Raw genomic sequence first — 19,658 nt, 5'->3', positions numbered from 1 at the left:
TAGCAGTTCGCCCCTGTCTGGGTTCCTTAGAAATGGCCCTCCCAGGCAGAATGGGAAGGGTACGCACCGCACCCCACGCGCCAACCCGTGGGTAGCTCTCGCAGAGCTCTGGGTACCTGCGACTCGCAGTCCAGGAGGCGGATGGACTTGTCGTTCACTTGCAGCAGCATCTCCTGCGTCCAGATCTTCTCTTTGGAGCTGAGCAAGATGAGTTTTCGGATAGCGTCATCCACCGTCACGATGGACTCGCTCTTGTCCATGATGAACGTGGCCAAGTGCTGAAGTTGGGAGGAAAGGAGGAGAAAACAGGTGAAAAAGCTTTGTGTGTGTACCGTAAATCAGCAGTGAAACCATCTCTAAAGGCTTGAACTATTGTCTGTCCGCTCTTCAGAGCGCAGGCATGAAAGAGTCGCTGCAGAAAGTGTACGTTCTGGTTTTCTGGTTGTTAGTACCAGCCTGTCTGTAGTGGCGAAAGATTAGGGTTTCGTAACGCAGCAAGGGTTTTCATAACGAGTTTCACCACTTGCATATTTATCTCATCATATGTCAATTCTAGCAGCTCTGGCCCCCGTCCAGCAGCGCGTGTTTGCAAATGCTTTGTACACACGAGTTAGTCCCCTGGCTTTTCTGAAACTGGCTTGGAAGTTTAAATACAGCAGTTAAACTTCACTCAACAAGCTAAAACCACTTGCACTTTGTCTCACACAGCGGATCTCCCTGCGTGGGATTTGTCCCGGGCAAAGAGCTCACACAAGCCACAGGCAAATGTTAGTCCTCTGTGCCGAGGCGGGATCCCCGCGATGTGTGGGATTCGGCCAGGTCCCCTGCCCCGGGTAATTCGATGGGCAGCACGGCTGCACCAGAGAGCTTCTGCGCTGCAAAGCTACCCGGTCTGCGAGACGGCTCCAAACCTGGCAGCTGACTCTGCACCAGCCCTTCAATCCCCTCAAAACAGCCCAAATCAGCCCTCAAGATAGTGAGAATTGGCACTGCTGACTGCAAGAAGAGATTTTTTGCTACTGTCCTGCACTGTGGCTTTGCTAGATTTCCCTGCTTTTCCTCCCTCCCTCCACCTCTCCTATAAACCCAGCCTAGTGCTCTTCCCACTACCAGCCCGGCTTCCGCGCCGTCCTCCGCTCTTGCGCTGCCTTGCGTGCACGCTCGGGCTGGGAGCGGCTCAGGTAAGGTGGTAACGTCGCCGGTATGACTGCCCTCGCGTGCTTTCCCATCCCTGCTCTAACTGTGTCCTGAAGCGCCTGGCGATCCGAGCCTTGCGCTTGGCACTCGTGTTTAGGAAGAGTTCGCATCATCGGGCTGCGCCTGCGGGCTTCGGACTGCTGCTGGGGCTCCGTGCGAGGGGAACGCTGGGCAGGGCAGGGAGGCGGCTGCAGGAGGGAGTGTGTCGCGTCCAAATGGTGTGTGTGCCCCCCCAGCAGCGGGTAAAGGCCACTCCAGAAATCCAGGTCATTCATTTCTCTCCACGCTGATCAAGAACCTCTCTCTGCGGATGGGGAGAACGTGCGTCTGCCAGCAGAGGGGACTGCAAGGCAGGAGAAGCCGGGAGCTTTGCCTGCTCGGAGCAGCCAGGCTGTTTTCCGTGCGGTTGTCCCTGTGCGAGTGACAGCACAGCCAGGCCACGTGTTCGGGTGACAACAGCGCAGGGGGAAAAATTCAGGAAGGAAATGGTCCCCTTTCACCGTGTTCCCTTGGCTGTGTTCCTGGTGAGGAGAAGGGAAATGGCCTCAAGTTGCACCAGGGGAGGTTCAGGCTGGATATTAGGAAAAATTCCTTTCCTGAGAGAGCGGTGAAGCACTGGAAGAGGCTGCCCAGGGAGGTGGTGGAGTCACCATCCCTGGAGGTGTTCAAGGAACGTGTGGACGTGGCACTGCGGGACATGGTTTAGTGGTCATGGTGGGGTTGAGTTGGTGGTTGGACTTGATGATCTTACAGGTCTTTTCCAACCTTAGTGACTCTGTGATCCTCTCTTCCCTGGAATATCAATGGCCCACCCACCAGCATGACCCTCTCACCCCACTTCCCCTACTCAAGAGCATTAGGGTAAATACCATGTTGCTGCTGAATCAGCTGTGGGTCAGCTGAAGAGCCGTGGGGCAGATTAACCCTTCTGGCAGGGAGACCCAGGTACTGTGGGTAGAGCAGATGCATTACAGGCGTTCGCTGTGGGGCTGGGGGCAACAGTGCGGCACCCCCAGCAACGGTCCTGCCGGGCGTTTAGTGTTTGTGCAGATGGCGGCAGCGGAAACTCCTGCTCGTCTTTGACGCACAAATCCTGCAGCCTGGTTTCAAAGCAAGAGCTGGAAAAATGGGGTGCGTTTAAAGCAAGCCACAAATTGGGATGTGAAATTCGGAGAGGCTCTTTGTTGCCTCTGTTTCAGGGATGAGTTTTGCCTGGCCTTTCTCCCTCTGATCCCTTGTCTTCGTGCCTTTTCCTAGTGATCAGGCGTAACCGTTTTAGGGTTCAAGCAGTTTCTTTCCGGTGCTGACTCTTTGCTACAGTGGTGCCGTATCGGGGTCCAGCGTGGCACAAAAGGACAGTCTTTGTCCCAGGAGACTAGCAAGCAAGAGCTACAAAACCCGAGAAGGAGAAAGGGCTGGGGGAAAATCTGTCTGTTCCTGGTAGCAGTCTCAGCTCATGAACTGATTAAATAACCCGGTGAGTCGTGTCCACAATCAGCATGTGCCTCAAAGGGCGACGGAGGAGGATGAGAGCGTTGCTTGGGAGGAAAGTCCTTTTTTCCTTGTAAAAGCCCAGGGAGATGCGAAGCGGGAAGCAGGCTAAGAGGCAGCAAAAGCTGACCCTGCTCCAGCACCAGGGAGGGAACCGGCACCGTCCTGCAGTGGAAATCGGTTACGAAGGGACCTAGGAGAGGCCATGAGCGTTGGGGTCTGATACAGACCACGTGGACCTGAGAAGGATCCGGTACTCGGAGCATGGAGCCTTGGATGGTCGTGTTGAAGCCCAGGCAAGAACCGCTGTTGCTCTTGACTCCAGAAAGGGCTGACTCTTTAAACGTGATGGTCGATGTTGGGAGTTAGGGGTGGAGAGGATTTGTGGTAACCAATTTGTTGTTAAGGTGGTTGTTGGATAATTCACAAAGACTGGAAAGAGCAGAGAAGAGGATAAACACTGCAGAGTGTAAGACCCAATCCTGTGTTCATAAAGCAAAGGTATTGGGTGAGGCACTGTCTAAATAAAACTCCTGGCAGGTATTTGAGCTGAAAGCTGAGATTAGCCATGCAATCAGATATGAAGAACGTGCTCGGGTGTATGTTACTGTAATTGTAAAATAGTGCCCGAAAAGGTATTCGCAAAGTCAATATTATCTGCGCGGAGGTGACAAACCCTCTGCTTTCTGAGCAGTGAAGAGAACTGGTTTATATCTGATGACAGGGATTCTTATCTGTACTATTATTTTAACTGCCGGGTTTACAATCTTCATAAATTCCTTTGTTGTTTACTGTTAAGTAAGTTAATTTTCATGGAGGGGAAAGCTACTTGTCTAACTCAGACTCATCAGAATATTTTTTTTTTCTTTTCCATTTTCTTTAGGTATTGGTGGAGTGAGAGGGAGAGAAGCCTGTGACTGTCTTTGATTTATTTCGTTAAAATCCCTTTTCATCCAGATGGATATTCAAATATATATATCCAAATATATATATATATTCAAATATAAACATATCTAGATGGATATATTCAAATATAGTAGCTTTTGTAAGAATGGCCAATGACTCTGTCACTATTAAACTTTGATCAGCTTATAGATTACTTCAAAGGGTGTAAAATGCCTCTTGTGAGGAAACCTCTTCCTACCTCACTGCCTGCCACTGAAATCCTGTTTGCCTTGGTCAAAGTTCAAGGTAGAGACTCACAGATGGGTGGCATATGGCATAATTAATGAAGAATTCATGTACAGGTCACTGTTTAAAGTCCCTTCTCTGCTTCCATAAGTGACTTTATTTGGTAAGAGTCACTGATGGGTTGGTTGGCCCTCGGGTTAGTTTCTCTGATGGAAACCAGGGCCTCTTTCTTTGGCGTAGGTCAATGCACCGGACATGCAGAAGCAATGACCAGTCTTTATTTCCCTCTCCATCCCCAAAGCAGTCTGGCTAACGTGGGGTCTCTCCCACTCTTCAGTTCCAAGAAAGGTGCGGGATCCGAGGGAGGGACAGTTAAATGGTCAGGGTCCAGGTCACGCAATATGGGAGAAACCATTGAAGTCTGGACCTGGCTTTGTTACAGGATTTGAGCACGATTCAGAGCTGCGCCATGGAATGCTGTTTGTGGTCTTGTGGGAGGGTCTGTGGGCTGTGCCAGAGCCTGTTGACGTGGACTTTCAAATAATGCTATACCATAATGGAACAACTGCTGCTTTCCGAAGCAAGGAGGCGGAGAGGAGCAGCAGAGAAATAAAAGATGGCAGGAGAGCTGGTATTGATTTTAGACAGAGCAGGCAATATGTAAGAGGAGAGGAGAGAAAGGAGAGGGATCCAGTCCAGCCTGAAACCTCTGACTCGCAGGAAGGAGTGGGGTCGGTCTTGGGAGAGGAATTGTCTCACGACTTGTGCTGCTCTCGTAGTCCTTTAGCTTATCTCCTCAAAGTGTCCGTGGTGAAGAAATTCCTGTGCTCCACCTATGTATGCTCTTTACTTTCCCACCCTTTTCTACTCGAAGGGATCGGCTGAGAAGCCCAGGTGACCCCAGCATCAGTGGCGTGTTAGGTGTGATTGAGAGGACTTGCGTGGTCTCGGCTCCGGGGTCCAGGCTGGCAGGACCATGACCTGAGCCATGACCCACAGCTCAAGGAGGGCAGTTACGGCGGATGGCTAAGTCTGAAAGTGTGTCCTACAGCCTAGGAGCTAGAAATAGTGAGTGCACCCAGCTGGGTGGGAAGCTCAGGAGACAAGTTTATCTACCGGCATCGCGGAGCCGGGAACTGCAGAAAAGAAATAGGAGGTTTCAAGCAGCTTTGCTGTTTGCCCCTCTCAGGGTGCGAAGAGCGACATTTGCTTATCGTAAGAAGGTTCCCAACTCCTCTTTGGCCTAATGAAGGTCCAGTACAAACGAAACACGTCGCGTTACCAGCATCTATCGCCGACGTTGGCCTTTCAGCCCCTTAACGTTTCATTGCGTACTCACCTGTACGTGGTACTGTGAAGTCTCATGCATAATGACATTGGAGTTGGAGTATTTTTTCCTTTGTTCTGCAAAAAAAAGAAGAAAACAAGCCTTCATTGTAGTGGCTGTTCATGGGTATATCGGGGTTTGAGAATTACAGCTCTCGTGATGGGCTGCTACAGTCTTTCTCATAGTCTCTGAGCTTCCAGCTTCAATCAGAGTATGGGGAATAATAAGACATATTAAGTTTCGTAACAAGGATCGGCAAATTGGGTGTGTAGGGTTCACATTCAAGTTGTATCCCTTAATGCTGCTGATAATTTGATTCCTAGAGGTCAGCACCACTTGTGCAGGTAATTGAACCCAGTGTAAAGGAAAGCCCCAGACAACAAATGATCAGGGAAGCTCTTGGAAGAGGGCTGGGGAGGTGAGGAGTGGCTTGAGAAGGCTGGCAGAAGGCTACGACATGCACGTGGCAAGAAGAAAAAAATCCAACCACAACCCACCAGTTTGGACAATAACAGCCCTTTGAATTGTACTCCAGAAGAAACCTTCTGCGGTACCGTGACGCTTTTAGTTTGCTTTCTTTTGTTTCCTGGCAAGCCGCAGTAAAGGGCGGTAGTTAGGTAGGAAGGGCTGTAGGGACCAAGCCCAGCCGCTCAGAACGTGTGTTCCTTGTACAATATTTTTATGAGGCAACAAATCATCATTACTTCCTGCGTTTCTTACTGGAAAGCAGCAGTAAAGAGCAATTGGGGAAAAAATTGCTTGGAATTTCGTGAAGCTATTCAATATATTCCTACAAGAATTTTACCCTGCCAACTCTTGGTCGCTGTTTAATTGCTACTTGTCCAGGGATTCCTTATAAAGACTTTGCTTGTAGAGCAGAGGAGAAGCTATCCAGGCCCAGAGTGATTTGGGAGCATCCAAACTGAAAACGTCTTCCTCACCAGCTGAGGACAATCTCTGATCTCTGGTTTGCCGAGAAAATGCCATGGCAGTTTTACAGGTTTTCACCCTTCCTAAACCCTGCGTTAGAACATCCTGTCCTCTGTAGCAACAGTCACAACCAAGGGGATTTGATAACGCAGCACACGTTAGGGCTCCTCGTGTTTTAAAGAAGTATATATTAATCTTAGTTTATTTGTGGTTTACTTCAAAGCTCTCTTTAATGCCTTCCTGGGGATGTTGGCTTCTCTCTTGGTTTTCCCCTTTTCTTTGAACGTGGAACATGTGGTCTCACTGAACAAATTTCACATTAAAGAGGCTGGCACCTAGAAAATGAATATCCTCGTAGGAACTCATTCGGTCGGTTTCCAAATCTTTTTGGTGAAGTGGTGCAAGACCCAGGTAAAACTTTCCAAAATGTTTCTTTAGTTTATATTTTTAGTAGCATGTCACATTTTAATTGAAAAACATTCCCCAAAGACTTACAAGAAATACTGGTAATATTTTTGATTGCTGCAAATTGAAGCTTTCCTTGTAATTAAAAGAAGGTGACTTCTTTTTTTATAAAAAAAGACAGAAAACCAAAAGTCTGTTTCGAAGTGCAGACAGTGACATGAAGTGACTATAAAGCGGAGCAAGGGCAGGGCAGTAACTGGAAGGGGCTGGGGGTGGTACGGAGCTCTGGGAAGGAGCGGGGTCTGCTGGAGCAGTGGCCTCTGCCTACGTGGACGGGCTATGGGCAACCAGGGCTCTGTCTGGTCATTCCTTGAGGTGGTAATTTGAGAAAGAGGGTAGTGGCCCAACGAAGGTGCGGTGATGTAGCCCCTCCCTAGGGACACCATGGTGTGTTTGACTTTTCCTTTTGCCGTCCTCCAAAGGTTTGCACCCTTTTCGTTTGTTCAGCAGGACAAACACCAGCCCAGGCACCGAGTTCTCCCCGGGTTAGCAGACTCTTTACAAGCCTATCTTATCGTGGTTGCTGTCGGGTGACAGTGGGGGGGACCCCCAAGCTGCTGGTCAGGGAGAGGAGCCGGGGTGTGTGCAGGAAGGGTGCATGGTGCATGCACCCGCTCCCCCCGTGGGTCTCCTGCCTTGTGTCTCTGCATGGGAAGAGGTCCAGCAAGCGTGATGGAGGGGTTCAGGGCACCCACAGAAGGGAAAGCTGTCATGGTCAGCACAAGTAGTGACTGAAGCAGTGCTGCTCTGACAGCCTTTTCCTTCTCTTTTGGCTACAGCCCAGCAAAAACGCTCTCTGACCACTTCACCCCAAGAAAGCGCAGTCCCCTGGTTGCTCCCAAACCATGGAGTTGTTTTCTACAAGATCTACTAAGCCTGTCCTATACATCTCCAAAGCTACCAGGAATCACTGAGGCTCCTGCAAATGGACACCACCTTCCCCAGCAGCTGCCTGCTGCTGCTGTTCCCGTTGCCGCTCCTGCTAGTTCGGAGCGTGCATCCCGTCCGTCCCTTTCCCTGAGATCGCTTGGGTGAACTTGTCCCACAAACAGTTGCACGGGGACAGCGGAGGGGTCAGTGGACTGCAGCAATGGGACGGAGAAATGAGGGTCAGGACTGGAAAGGATGGCAGTTCCTGAAGCTGGTGGTGGAGAAGGTGGGACACTGAATTACCGCCTGAGTGTTGGCTGGGGGGTAATTTGCCAACACTGACATGTGTTCTCCTTTAAGCACTGCATGCAGAAGAGTGCTAGCAAGGACTAAATGCAGCGAACGGAGCATCCTGCTGTGACAAGAGCAGAAAACAACCCCCAAAGCACCGGCTTGGGAACTTGCCCTTAGTCTTGGGGGTGTCCTTGTATTCGCGTCTCCCCTGAATAGCTGTTATTTAAACCTCCTGCCAGCAGATCCTGCCCAAAGGAAGGAGAAGCTGGGCTGAACCTGCTGCTTTCCCAGAGAGTTGACATTCTTATTGAGTTAAAATATCTTATAGATACGTGCCTCCTCGGCACTGATTGCCAGGATTTCTGCAAATGTCCTTCCTCACGAGTATGTGTGCCCCTGCATGCAACGTGCAGCTTCATGCCTAGATTTTTCCTGCCTAGAATGGGATAGGATTTCCAGCCAGCCCACCCTGGAACGCTCCTGTTTCAGCTTACTTGGATTTAGCTCGCACCTAGCAGGAATTTGGGGTTTCTTTGGCTGTCCTAAAATCTGGTGGGGAGGTGGTTAAAAACCGGTTATGGTTGAACAAGCTCAAACCTCTCGGGTATATCGGACTGTGGGTCTTTCGCACCATTTTCTTGCCAAGTGACTGTCAGGCGCTCTCGCTCCCGTGACGTGCCTGGGTTTGGGGCTGCGAAAAGTTGGTCAGGCACAAGGGGCGGTGGAGTTGGGATACGTGCAGGTTTGCAGCGTGCGTTTGCTTTTGGATTCCACCTCGTTGGTGCGAACCTTTTCCCCTAGACTCCCCTTGCATCTCTGCTAGGCTTTTATTCCTACTTGGCTTCCATGGAAGGAGGGCGAGTGTGTCCCTGGGCTCGGCGGGCATTGCCAGCAGGTGTCCCTCCACAACAAGCACGGGCACGAAGAGCTCCTTTCCTTGGGATTTAGCTTGGGGTTTTCACCTTTCTCCTTGGCCAGCAGAGAAGAGCTTTTAAACTGAGCTCCTCTCGATACTTCTCCAAAGACACAGGGCTGAGCACTGACAGCAAACCTGTCTGCGGCTGCAGGAGCATGCTAAACATGCAAAGATAGCCCAGAGACAAGGAACGTGAAAAGAGATGCCGCTGCTTTTGCTTGGAGCCTGGCAAGGGTTGACAGAAACGGATTTCTAATGCTTTTTAAGACTTTTCTAACACTCTTTAAGCTTGAGGTGTGCCATCAAAAAGGACATAGAGGTGCTGGAGTGTGTCCAGAGAAGGGCGACAGAGCTGGTGAGGGGTCTGGAGCACAAGTCTGATGAGGAGCGGCTGAGGGAGCTGGGGGTGTTCAGTCTGGAGAAGAGGAGGTGAGGGGAGACCTCATTGCTCTCTACAACTGCCTGAAAGGGGGTTGTGGGGAGGGGGGTGTTGGTCTCTTCTCCCAAGTGACAAGCGATAGGACAAGAGGAAATGGCCTCAAGTTGCGCCAGGGGAGGTTCAGGCTGGATATTAGGAAAAATGTCTTAACGGAGAGAGTGGTGAAGCACTGGAATAAGCTGCCCAGGGAGGTGGTGGAGTCACCATCCCTGGAGGTGTTCAAGGAACGTGTGGACGTGGCACTGCGGGACATGGTTTAGTGGGCATGGTGGGGTTGGGGTGATGGTTGGACTTGATGGTCTTACAGGTCTTTTCCAACCTCAGTGATTCTGTGATCAGCTTGGCAGGACACGTGAGCACCTTGTATGCCTGTGACTGAAAACAAAGCAGTGTGTTTTGCCTCTGCGTCTAATTCCTGGTAGCCCCGAAGTGGCTGCTGTTCACAAGGAGGAACGATTTATCGGTGGGCACGCTGGCATAGGCGTTAACGGAGGCTGCAGGTCTCCGAGCCGGTGTCTTTTACACCACCAGCGCCCAGTCAGAGGTGGAGCGAGGACAGTTTGGAGGGAAAGACCTCAGACACGCAGCACAGCACCCTGCTCAGCTATTAGCTTCCAGAGTGACCTTGAGTAAATTAATTAATATTTCAGCACGGCCACTTCCCACCTTAGGCTTGCATTGAAGGGTCAATGGCATTTTCTGTTTGCTGTGTGTTTTAATTGCAGTCTGCCCTACTTCAAATGTGGGGCAAGGTCTGGAAGAGGGCACACGGCACCACACACCGCAGGGATTCGTGTCTGATGTGAGCAACTTTTTTTTTCTCTCCATAACCTCAATTTCCTCACCAAGCATTTCTCATGTAAATAGATGACACTAATGGAAATGAGAACACCGTGTCTGTGTGGGATGGAGACAAACTTGGATTTTTTTTTTTAAGACATCCTGTCCCCCCCTTTTTAAAAGGGAGTTGAAAAGGCTGAAGCGGTTGGTCTGGAAACAAAGGGGTTTTACATTAGGACAGGCAAACGTCTCCAGCCCTGAAAGGAAGGGTGCAGAACCGTGTCAAGAGCTGCTAGTCCCCCAGGAAGGGAAGGTATACCAGGGGGATGGGGTTTCCGGGGGGAGGCTAGCATAGGACTGCATTTCTGGTAGGAGACCAGCCCGTGGAGCTGTAGCAATGGTCAGGGCTGTGGCTGGTTGCCTACGGACTTTCTGGGGTCCCCTCCGATGCCTTTGCCCCATTCTCCAAGCTCAAAGCAGTTCCACGTGTGATGGTCAGGGGAGATCGCAGCATGCATCTCTGAGAAAAGGTTTGGAGAAGCCCTTGAAAATCTTGGGGACCTGTCAAAACCTCAGGGCTCTGCATAGCCCTGCTTCCCATCACCCGCACCCGGGGTGAAGCTCACTCAGGGGGCAAAGGCCCCTTTAGCCATTTCCAGCCTCTTCCAGCGACAGAAGCAAGCCCCGTGGCAGGGAGAAGATGCAGATGTTCCTCCTCCCTCTGTTGATTCTCTCTGGGGGCGTTTCTGCATTACCTTTAAAAGTCGCAAAACTAGAAGAAAGTGCCTCTATTTTGTCTGAGGACACCATTCGAGCGTAGTCCCAGAAGCTGCCCAGGGTGAGAAGGGGGTGTTTCTGCATCTTCTCTTTCCTGTCCCTTTCTTTAAGATGTCTGCTTGTTCCTTCTCTTGAAATCCCTTCTGTCTCATTGGCTTCCACCTGGTCCCCACACCCATGGAAACTTTTATTTTTGTGTTTCCTCCGGGCATCCGCAAATATAACCACGTGGGCTGAAAACCAGCCAGGCTTTCCGGGGACAGCAGGGTGCCAGAGCACCGGAATCTCCTTTCCTAGCGTTGAGTTTTGATTTTAACACAGGAAAAAGTAAAGATCCATGCTGCAAATGACAAAATAGTCAGTCTTAGGCCACATCTATCCGAGAAGCGGGGGTGCTTTAAAAAGAATGAGGGTTTTTTTGGTTTGTTTGCTTCAAAGCAATGTGGTGAAACATCGCAGAGCTTTCTGTGGATGCACCATTGTTTGCCGTAGCTGAAATCTGTCTCTGGTTGTGGTGGGCTGAACCAATTGTGCCACGCACAGAACGATGCCTGCAGGGAGATCTGTGGCTGTTTGACCCTACAGATCACGGGGGATCCTTTCCATCGGACAGGTGAACTCCCTTGGCCAGAAAAGACTTGAAGACAGGTCGCTTGTCCTGGCTGGCTCCCACCCTGCCCTTCTGCGCAGCCCTGTCCCCTCCCTGCTTCATTTTGTATGAATGAACGCTGGCATGTTAGCAGCTTATTTCCTCCCGGTTTATCTGACACCTCTCCTACTACGACACTTTGCATTTCTACAGCCTCTTGCAATCGAGAAGACCCGAGCACCATAACATGTTATCCAACCCATACCCTGTCCCCAGGAGGTGGAGAATTCATGTAATCCCCATGCAATAAATAAGCATTACAGCAATAGAGCGATGATTTTTCCCAAAATTAGACGGCAGCTGCTGTCAGAGCTTAGACACCAATCCGCACCTCTGTTTAAATGAATTATCTTCGGCTGTGCCCTTTAGAGGCTGTAGCGGTGGAGGACTCTGTGGATATAACATGGGATGGGCTGCAAAGGGCGAGGAGAGCTCCAGGGCTGCGGCACTGGTGCAGCAAACATCTGAAGGTGATAAAAGCTGGCAGGAGCCCCCAGTGACCACCGCCGTACTTTTTCCCTTCTGTCTGCCAAGAGAGCCAAATAGATGGGAAAACAATACAGCTTTGTCCCTCGCTTTTGATGGCTGGCAACAAAAAAACCCTCACGGCACGGGGATCCTGTCGCGTTTGGAGGAAGGTGGCTGCTGCGATCCGCTCCTGTGGCCTAAAGCGCAATGACGGGTAGTTCACAGTCACCGTTGCTGAGCCCAAATGCTTGTTGTGCGAACGGCGTGGGTGATCCGGAAAGTTTTGTGTGACTTGAGCATGGATGCCACGTGGGCCATGCATGCACTCGGGTAAATTGTCTCATCTCTTGCCCCTAAGGATTTGGCCCAGTGAACCCTAAGCCACGCCTGTCGGGGGAAAAAAACCCCCTATATATGGTTCTTTAACTGAATTCAGTGCAGTTGTTCGGTCCTTTCCTAAGCAGCTAGCTTTAATCTTGCCTCGTACCCAGAGGTATGGGGAAAACTGCAAAGCCCTTCTCTGAAGAACGTTATCTGTCGCCAACACCTTATGGATAAACAGTGCTGTGGGAACGATGTTTCCCACTGGCACCAGTGGCCACGTGAGGAAATGGAAAAAGCTCAGACCACTGCCGAGGTAACACGGTGGGTTTTACCCAAGGGCTCAAAACGGGGTGCTGGGCTGAAGTCCCAGTGATGAGGCTAAAATCTTGGCTGGAAGGGAGAGCGTCCTGTTTGGCTTTATGTTAAGGAGTGAAAGGGATGAAAGAGAGTAATAAACGAGGGGGGAAAAAAAAAAAAAGGCAGGATGGATGCACATCCTGGAGGGATGGGGTTATCCGCTCGGTCCAGGAAGCCAAACCGCATCTTTCATGCCAAGTTCCCTCCCTGTTTCTACGCAACACCCTTTTTTGCAGGGAGTTAGGATGTGGCTGTGAACACTCCCTTCAGCCCGATGGATTGTGTGCACAAGAGATCGGCTAGCGGGATAAATTCTGCCCGCTGGGACCAGCTCCGAGCTGAAATAACTTGGTTAAAGTCTCTAGGGATGTAGAGCAGTGCAAAGGAGGGCAGAAGCCGGCTTGTCTCTCTTCGTGCATGGCTCTGCCAAGCCCGCGGGGCAGAGCATCCCCAGTACAACGTACCAGAGGTACCAAGGGTGGGAGAAAGGGTGGTCGTAGGGGTAAGACACCCAACAGGGCGTCTGGGCTTGGGTCCTGCCTCGGCTGCCAGCTTCCGAAACGGCCTGTGCGTATTCGCGGGGGGGAACGTCAGCCTAGGGAGGAGGGGAACGGGCTCCTCTGGGGTTCCGCTTATCCGACCCTGAAGCAGATAGCCAAAAGATGTTAGCTGAGAGGTGTGACAAAAGCATCTCTGGCTGGTGACTGTGCTGGGGTACAGCTGTATGACCGTACCTCTCCACGCAGAAGACACTTGTGCCTCTGCATATGGGGTAAAGAGGCTGAACGAGGTGCGCTCCCGCCACGCTCTGCTTTCCCCGGGTTGTTAGTGGGTTCTAGCGGTTTTTTCTGCTCTCTTTGCATTTTCTTAAGTGTCTGCGAGAGGGTGGAACAGCCTCGGGACTGCCATGACACTGTGTTCCCGGTGTTTCGGGGGGAGCGGTCGTGGTGCTACGCTGAGCTGCACGGGGGTTACAGGCTGCTACAGGCAGGACCCCAAAGCTCGCTCCCCAGATACCATCTCTTTCCATCCTTTTACCTTCTAAACTGCTCTAAACAAAACCTCGCCGGTGCTCTTGCCACGCGCCGGGGCCAAAGTCGGTTGTGGTGTAAGCAGGTGCCTCTGTAACAAATGCAGCCGGTTACACCGGAGCTGCGAAGGCCCCAGCCTCCCCTCCATGCACACCCTCCTCTCACTAATTAGAGAGTTCTATCACACAAGATCCTCCCTGATCCTCCCTGTCTCTCCCAGTATTTGTTTTCAGCCGTAGCTGGGCAGAAGGCACAGCAGAAAACGTTGGGGAGGGACAAGTCATACGTGAAACTCTCCGTACGGAACAAAAGACACATCGGATTAGCTTTGTTTTCGTCGGCAGTACCAGACTAAGGACCTCTCCTTGATTCCCTGCATCATGCTAGAGACCTCCCTGGCCTCCACGTCCATTAGAACAGCCTAAGGAAAGTCCTGGCTGTTGGCTTCTGGAGCTTGCCAGTTCTTTATATTATCTATACATTATCTAGCAGTGCATAGTAACCTGCCAGTGTAGCATGAGCTAGTCTTTGTGCCAAACCAGCGGGTCAGGACGCAGCCCTCCAGAGGAGAAACAGAGCAGCAAATGCCTCCCTATGCTAATGGCAATGATGCAAATGTGCCGGGCTCGCGTTATGAAGCAGCCTTACGAAACAGCATCCGTTCCCAGGATCCGAGCGCGGGGCCAGATCTGATCTGGCAGTCTGTCTGCGCATCTGCGGCAGCACAGCTCTGCCGATCCGACAGGTTCCCGCTTCCTCACCGAGTGGGAGGATGCTCCAGGTTCTGCAGGGTTAGTCAAGGATCTGGTTTCGGGCACCGCACAGACCTGCTGCGTCTGAGCTCCCAACACGGAGGCAGCCGCAGGTCCGTACCTTGCTTCTGCTGTTGCGGAGGCTCCCCTGCTTGGGGGTCCCCGCGCCTGGCCAGCTGGCGCGGGGAGAGCTCCGTTTTTGGAAGCATCTTTGCAGCTTCTTAGGAAGCGTAAAGCTCCCTGGTTTTCCCGTTAGCACCACGGTACCTTCTGAACTGCCAGAGCTTGTCTGTATCGGTGGCTGTGACGCTGGGAATCTTTGCATAGGGCAGCTATCGCTCACGGGTGACACGTTAGTGCATGATCTGGAAGCTCTTAAGTGCGTGAAAACCCTCTCATTGAGTTTGGGGCAGCCAGAGGTATGAATGGTCTGTGGCAGCCGGGAGCCGCTTTACTGATAGCGTCTCGGCAGCTGCTAATAGGTGTCACGAGGCTGAATTCCTCCTCGGCACGCTTAATATTTGCCACTAGCTCAGACCCGAGCACTCACATTCCTCTTTTATTAGCTGAAGACACAACCCACTCTAGAAGAGCAAATAAAAACCTGACCCACCTCCCGGGTTGCGCAAGGGCTGAGTACAGTAAGAACCGCCGCGTGTTTGCGGCAGCGTGCCGGGGAGCGCGAGGCGGTGAGCGCGGTAGCGTGCTGTCCGCTGGGCAGGCACCCGGGGGCCGCTCAGAGGAAGATAATCAGGGTAGTGAGGAGCTGCAGGGGAGGCTCCTGGGGAGAGGTGTTCTTTTTTTTCCTTTACAACCAGAGCTGGAAGAAATACGCCAAATTATTTTTCACCGAACAATCCAAAGTGTTGTTTGCTGAGCTTCTTATAGCTGGTAATGACATTTTTTGAATGTCAGAATACATTTAGTAAGATTGGGGGAACCTTGATTTAATTAAACAAGCTGATGAATTTGCTTCACTTGAGGACCAAAAAAACACCTAATGAAAAGTTTCCTTTTTTTGTTGTTGTTACTAAGACAGCTTTTGTTCCCAAGGCACTTGGGCATATCCAACAACCGATTTTGATTTAAGAACGTGTTCCTCTGAATAAGCTCTGAGCAGTTACTCCATGCAAGGAGAGAACTTGTGCTCAGCACTCTTGAAGTGGTAAAGAAAAAGGGCCACTGGAGATGCCGAGTGGGCACCGCAGCGTCGGAGGTGGCGGGTCCCTCTCTGCAGCCCCCCATGCCATCCCAAAAGCCCTGCGTTGCGGACACGAGGGCTGCTCGCAGCGGGTCACAGCGGTTGCAAGGCAGCTCTGCGGCCGGGGCTGAGCTCAGCCGACTGGGATTTCCAGCCGGCAGCACCCAGAGCAGAGCCTGCTCCTCCGGGTAGCTCCAGTCAGGCTTGAGCTGAGCCTCCACGTTCCCCGTCTTACCCACCGCTGCGTTTTGATCTGCAGGAACCAACAGGAATGCTGGCTTCCTATTTTTCTTCCAGCCCTGTTTGCAGTTGGGGTATTAAATGTCCAAGGCTTTGAATAAAACGGTCACCCACCCAGGCAGCGTCGGAGGGGAGCCGGGGTAATCTGAAGCTGGAATCTCATGTGGGAAAGAAGCTGAAATGGCACCGAAGGAGCAGTGGGGGAGGACAAGGGAGTTATTCAAGGCTGGCAGTGTTGGAGACGGGGAATTACTGTCTCGGGCACCTCTCCGACTCGGACTTGGGATCAGCGCTGCCCAGGGCTTTCTTGTGGTGGACTGGGGAAGCAAACGGCGACAGCACATCGAAAAACTGCACTGCCTTCCACCTACTGCAGGAGCACTTTGACTCCTTGTTATTGTCCCACTGCACTGGGCAAATGCATCCAGGGACGCTCCCTCCTCTGAGCAGCCTCCGGTCTGCCCTGGCAAAGGGCAGGAGCAGGGGAAGCAGTGCCCGAGGGTGCAATGTGCTGGCCAGGGGCGTGCGGCTGGTTGGAGACAGACACAGCTGTGTGTCCGTCTGGGGCAAGCAGAGCAGGTCCCTTGGGAGCAGCGGTATGTACGGGAAACACCGGACCTGGGAAATCCCTGTTAGGTCGGTACTGCGGCGGTCAGCGCCCGTTCCCTCAGTCTCCCCCCCATCATTTCCCAATCGGGAATCTGCAGGGCAGTCTGAGGGAAGCGGTTCCTCCTCTCTAGGGCAAGGAGTCTTGATCTTTGCTGGAACTCAGACTTTCTCTCCCGTGGGGTGAGAGCTTTAAAGGAAACGGCTGTTCGCTCAGTCGGGTGCGAAGTTGCTTTATCCCGAATTGCAGCCTCACTGCTTTACTAATGGCCGGACAGACCTGCTTCAGGGCACGGGCTGACGTCTCATCTGAGTCAGAGGTGCCCAAAACCAAACACCCGCCCTTCCCCCTGAGCTATCGAACCTCAGAAACAGTCTTAATGAATGCCACTGCCTTCCATTTTTAGCTTTTGCTAAAAGACACAGAGGATATATCTGCATCTGAGGGACAAAAGGTGAGCGGCACCGTTCAGACGCTGCCCAGATCCCCTTGGCTTTAGGCATGTGCGTGGTCCTCTCGACCCAACTGCATAGCTGAGCAAGTTCGGTTTCTAGGCACCGCTCCTGCCAGGGTCGTATCGTGCAGACAATACCAGTGTGTGTTAAATCCGTGCACAAACCCTCTTCTAGAGGGTTATGGGGAAGGAACAGCACCTCAGTGCTCCCATTGATAACTGTGTGACTGCCACGTGGCCTCCAGCTGAAATAATAACAAGCTCATGGTTTGGACAGGCAATAACTAATAGTAAATAATGACCCTTTTGTTGGTCGTCGTGCCGAGCTGTCAATAATAAATGCACGTTTACAGAACAGCTTTAGGGAAAGCAAGACTGTTTCGAGTTGATATTTCTGTCTTTCTGCTCTTGGGGCTGTTCTTGACTTGGCACAACTCCGGTCTGTGATGGGTATCTCACAGCAGCGACCCCAAGGCCCTGCTTCACGCTGTGCTCACCCGGGGTGCGGGAGAGCCGGTGGCAAGGAATTGCGGTCTGCGGACCATGCTGGGGGCTGGCAAGTCTCATCTCGGAGACCTCCCATGTGGCTGGGGGCTGGAGACCCCGCTGGGAGAAAAGGGAGGTCTGTGGAGACTCCCAGGTGTTGGTGCATGACGGTTAAATATAATTTACTCTTTTGCATCGGTGTATTCCGCCTAGCCAGGGCCAGCGTCCCCTGCCAAGCCTCCGCCGGCGGCTCCTGGGTGCAGCTGGTGCCGGTGGAGTCTCCTCTCCCTGCGGCTCCCCAGGCAGATGATACCTGTCCAGGGCCACGGCGGGCAGCCGGGAATGGCTCTTCTCTTTGTGTTCGTGCCCCGTGTCCTGTTACAGCGCCGAAGCCTTTCTTGGGTTACGGGGGGCGTGCGGTGTCAAGTGATAGCACCTCGCAGGGTGCTGCTGTTCAGCACCGCGTTCCCCCAGCCTGACTCACGCTACAGACAGCTTCTCTTGCTCCAAAATCTCTTTTCCAGCCCCATACCCTGACAAGTTTTGGTCTTTCCCAGAAATGAGAGTATCAAGGATGGGGCGGGCAGGTTGGAGCCAACCGGCTGGGTGTCGCAGGTTTGGATGCGAGACACGCGCTGCCCTCCTGCCAGGCTGGCGTCTCGCGCCTCTGCGGTGCCCCTCCACGTCCCCCCCCTCTGCTCTGCGGCCCTGCTGGGGTGCCGGCCTTGTTTCGGATCTGTCGGGCACTTCTCTGCCCCAGCACTTGACGTGAGAGGCAAAGACGCCCAAGGAGTTGGCCAAGGGTGCTGGAAAGCGGCTGAGCACCGCAGGGACAGACGCAGTAGCCAAACAGAAATGGGCTGCTCTGAATGTTGTTGCAGAGTCATTTCCTTCCTACAGCCCTGCGAGAAATCCCCCGTAATCATTAAACTGCCCTCGAGTCTATGCAGCTTCTCACGGTTACACTGCCTGATCCGTCACGAGAGGCAGCGCTGCCTGATCAACCGTGAAAGCAGCCGAGATGAACGCCTGCAGAAGTCCACCCGGGTGTCACGGCAGAAAGGGGTGGCAGGAGCCCGCTGTGGGAAGCACCGTGCGGAAACGCTTCCTTCCAGCCTTGCCCTTGGCTTCTGCCAGAGCCACACTGGTTTCCCCCCCACCGGTTTTCATCTGGGTTCAGAAGAGATGCCAGTAAGCGGAGAAGCCGCTTAATTTATTTATGGTATGCATTAACATTTATTCAGCTGGTTGCTGTGCATTGAGTAAGGTGGCAATTTGATAGGTGCCAGCCATTCCCCCTGCTGCCCGCGGAGCCGGGGCTCACTCTGTGCAGGCAGCCATGGACTCTTCCAGAACATAGAGCTGAGCAAACGTGATGCCGTTTTGTTAGGCCAGTAACGAAGGCTCAGGCTGGGTTAGCATTTAGAGCCCAAGTACCTGAGCTAACGACCGAGTACATGCCCTCCTTCCTCCCTTACCTGCTTTGTGGTGAGAGGTACTCTATTGTAGAAAAAAACATCTTAAGAAAGCTAAAACCAAGGCCTCGTTCACCTAGGAATAATATTTAGACATCTGTGTGCATTGGAGCACCTGTGTCCATTACAGAATCACAGAATCACTAAGGTCAGAAAAGACCTGTAAGACCATCAAGTCCAACCACCAACCCAACCCCACCATGCCCACTAAACCATGTCCTGCAGTGCCACGTCCACCCAGAGAGCTTTAAATGCAGCAGACGTCTGCGTGCTGTGAATGTGGGAGTCGTTGCACTCATTTCTTTGGAGGCCTGGCAGCGTACGTAGGCTGAGGGTCCAGCCTGATTACACCGGAGAAAAATGGAAATATGAAAAGTCTTGTAAGCTCTGAACGTCCCTTAGCAGCGTCGTAATCACATAATCAAGGCCAGCTTGGCTTGATGTGATTTGTTTCATTATGAAACGTAATTCTCCCTGGAATTTTAGTTCTTGCCTGCCCTCCACCCTCAAATGTGCCAGCTCACAGCAGAAATTAATGTCGGGGGAGGCAGGATCCGAGCGCGAAGGAGACCCAGGCATTTAAGTATTGGTTTAACACATGCTGAGTGTCCTTTGATGAAGGCACGCTGAACTAGCGGGGTGGGTTTCAAGTTCTGCCCGGCAAAAACCCTCTGGACGTACTCGTGCAGTGCTGGGCTGAGCTGGCCGACAGCCACTGATTTATGCAGTAAATTACTGCAGACCTCGTACCGCGCTTCAGAGGTGGCAGGGAAATAACGGGCAGCTGATTTACTCCTCTTGAGGATTTGGCCCGTGGACTTACGGTCCTCGTTGAAGGTTTGCTGGAATTTGGTCAGAGAGGTCCCATCCCTGGTGAAATTTGCTTTTGGGGTGCGTCTATGCCAAAATATTTAAAAGACGTAACTCGGTGTTGAAAATGACTTATCTGGGAAACTGTGTTTGTTTTAACAGCAGTTCATCAGCCTTTCCCTTTGCT

At 52.1% G+C, this 19,658-nt stretch overlaps 1 protein-coding gene across 1 annotated transcript in view; it reads right to left on the bottom strand.

The window, feature by feature from the left end:
• Window positions 1–19,658, bottom strand: part of EPS8L2 (EPS8 like 2) — a 67,825-nt gene that overhangs the window by 21,508 nt on the left and 26,659 nt on the right. Inside the window, exons 5-6 of the mRNA XM_059826069.1 lie at window positions 5,159–5,223; window positions 117–278 (exon numbers count right to left, since the gene is read on the bottom strand). Coding sequence (XP_059682052.1) covers window positions 117–278; window positions 5,159–5,223 — 227 coding nt within the window. The remainder of the gene's footprint in view (window positions 1–116; window positions 279–5,158; window positions 5,224–19,658) is intronic.

Source organism: Gavia stellata, chromosome 17 (genome assembly GCF_030936135.1).
Source record: "Gavia stellata isolate bGavSte3 chromosome 17, bGavSte3.hap2, whole genome shotgun sequence".
Taxonomy (NCBI): domain Eukaryota; kingdom Metazoa; phylum Chordata; class Aves; order Gaviiformes; family Gaviidae; genus Gavia; species Gavia stellata.
This window is presented reverse-complemented; position numbering and strand designations above follow the sequence as displayed.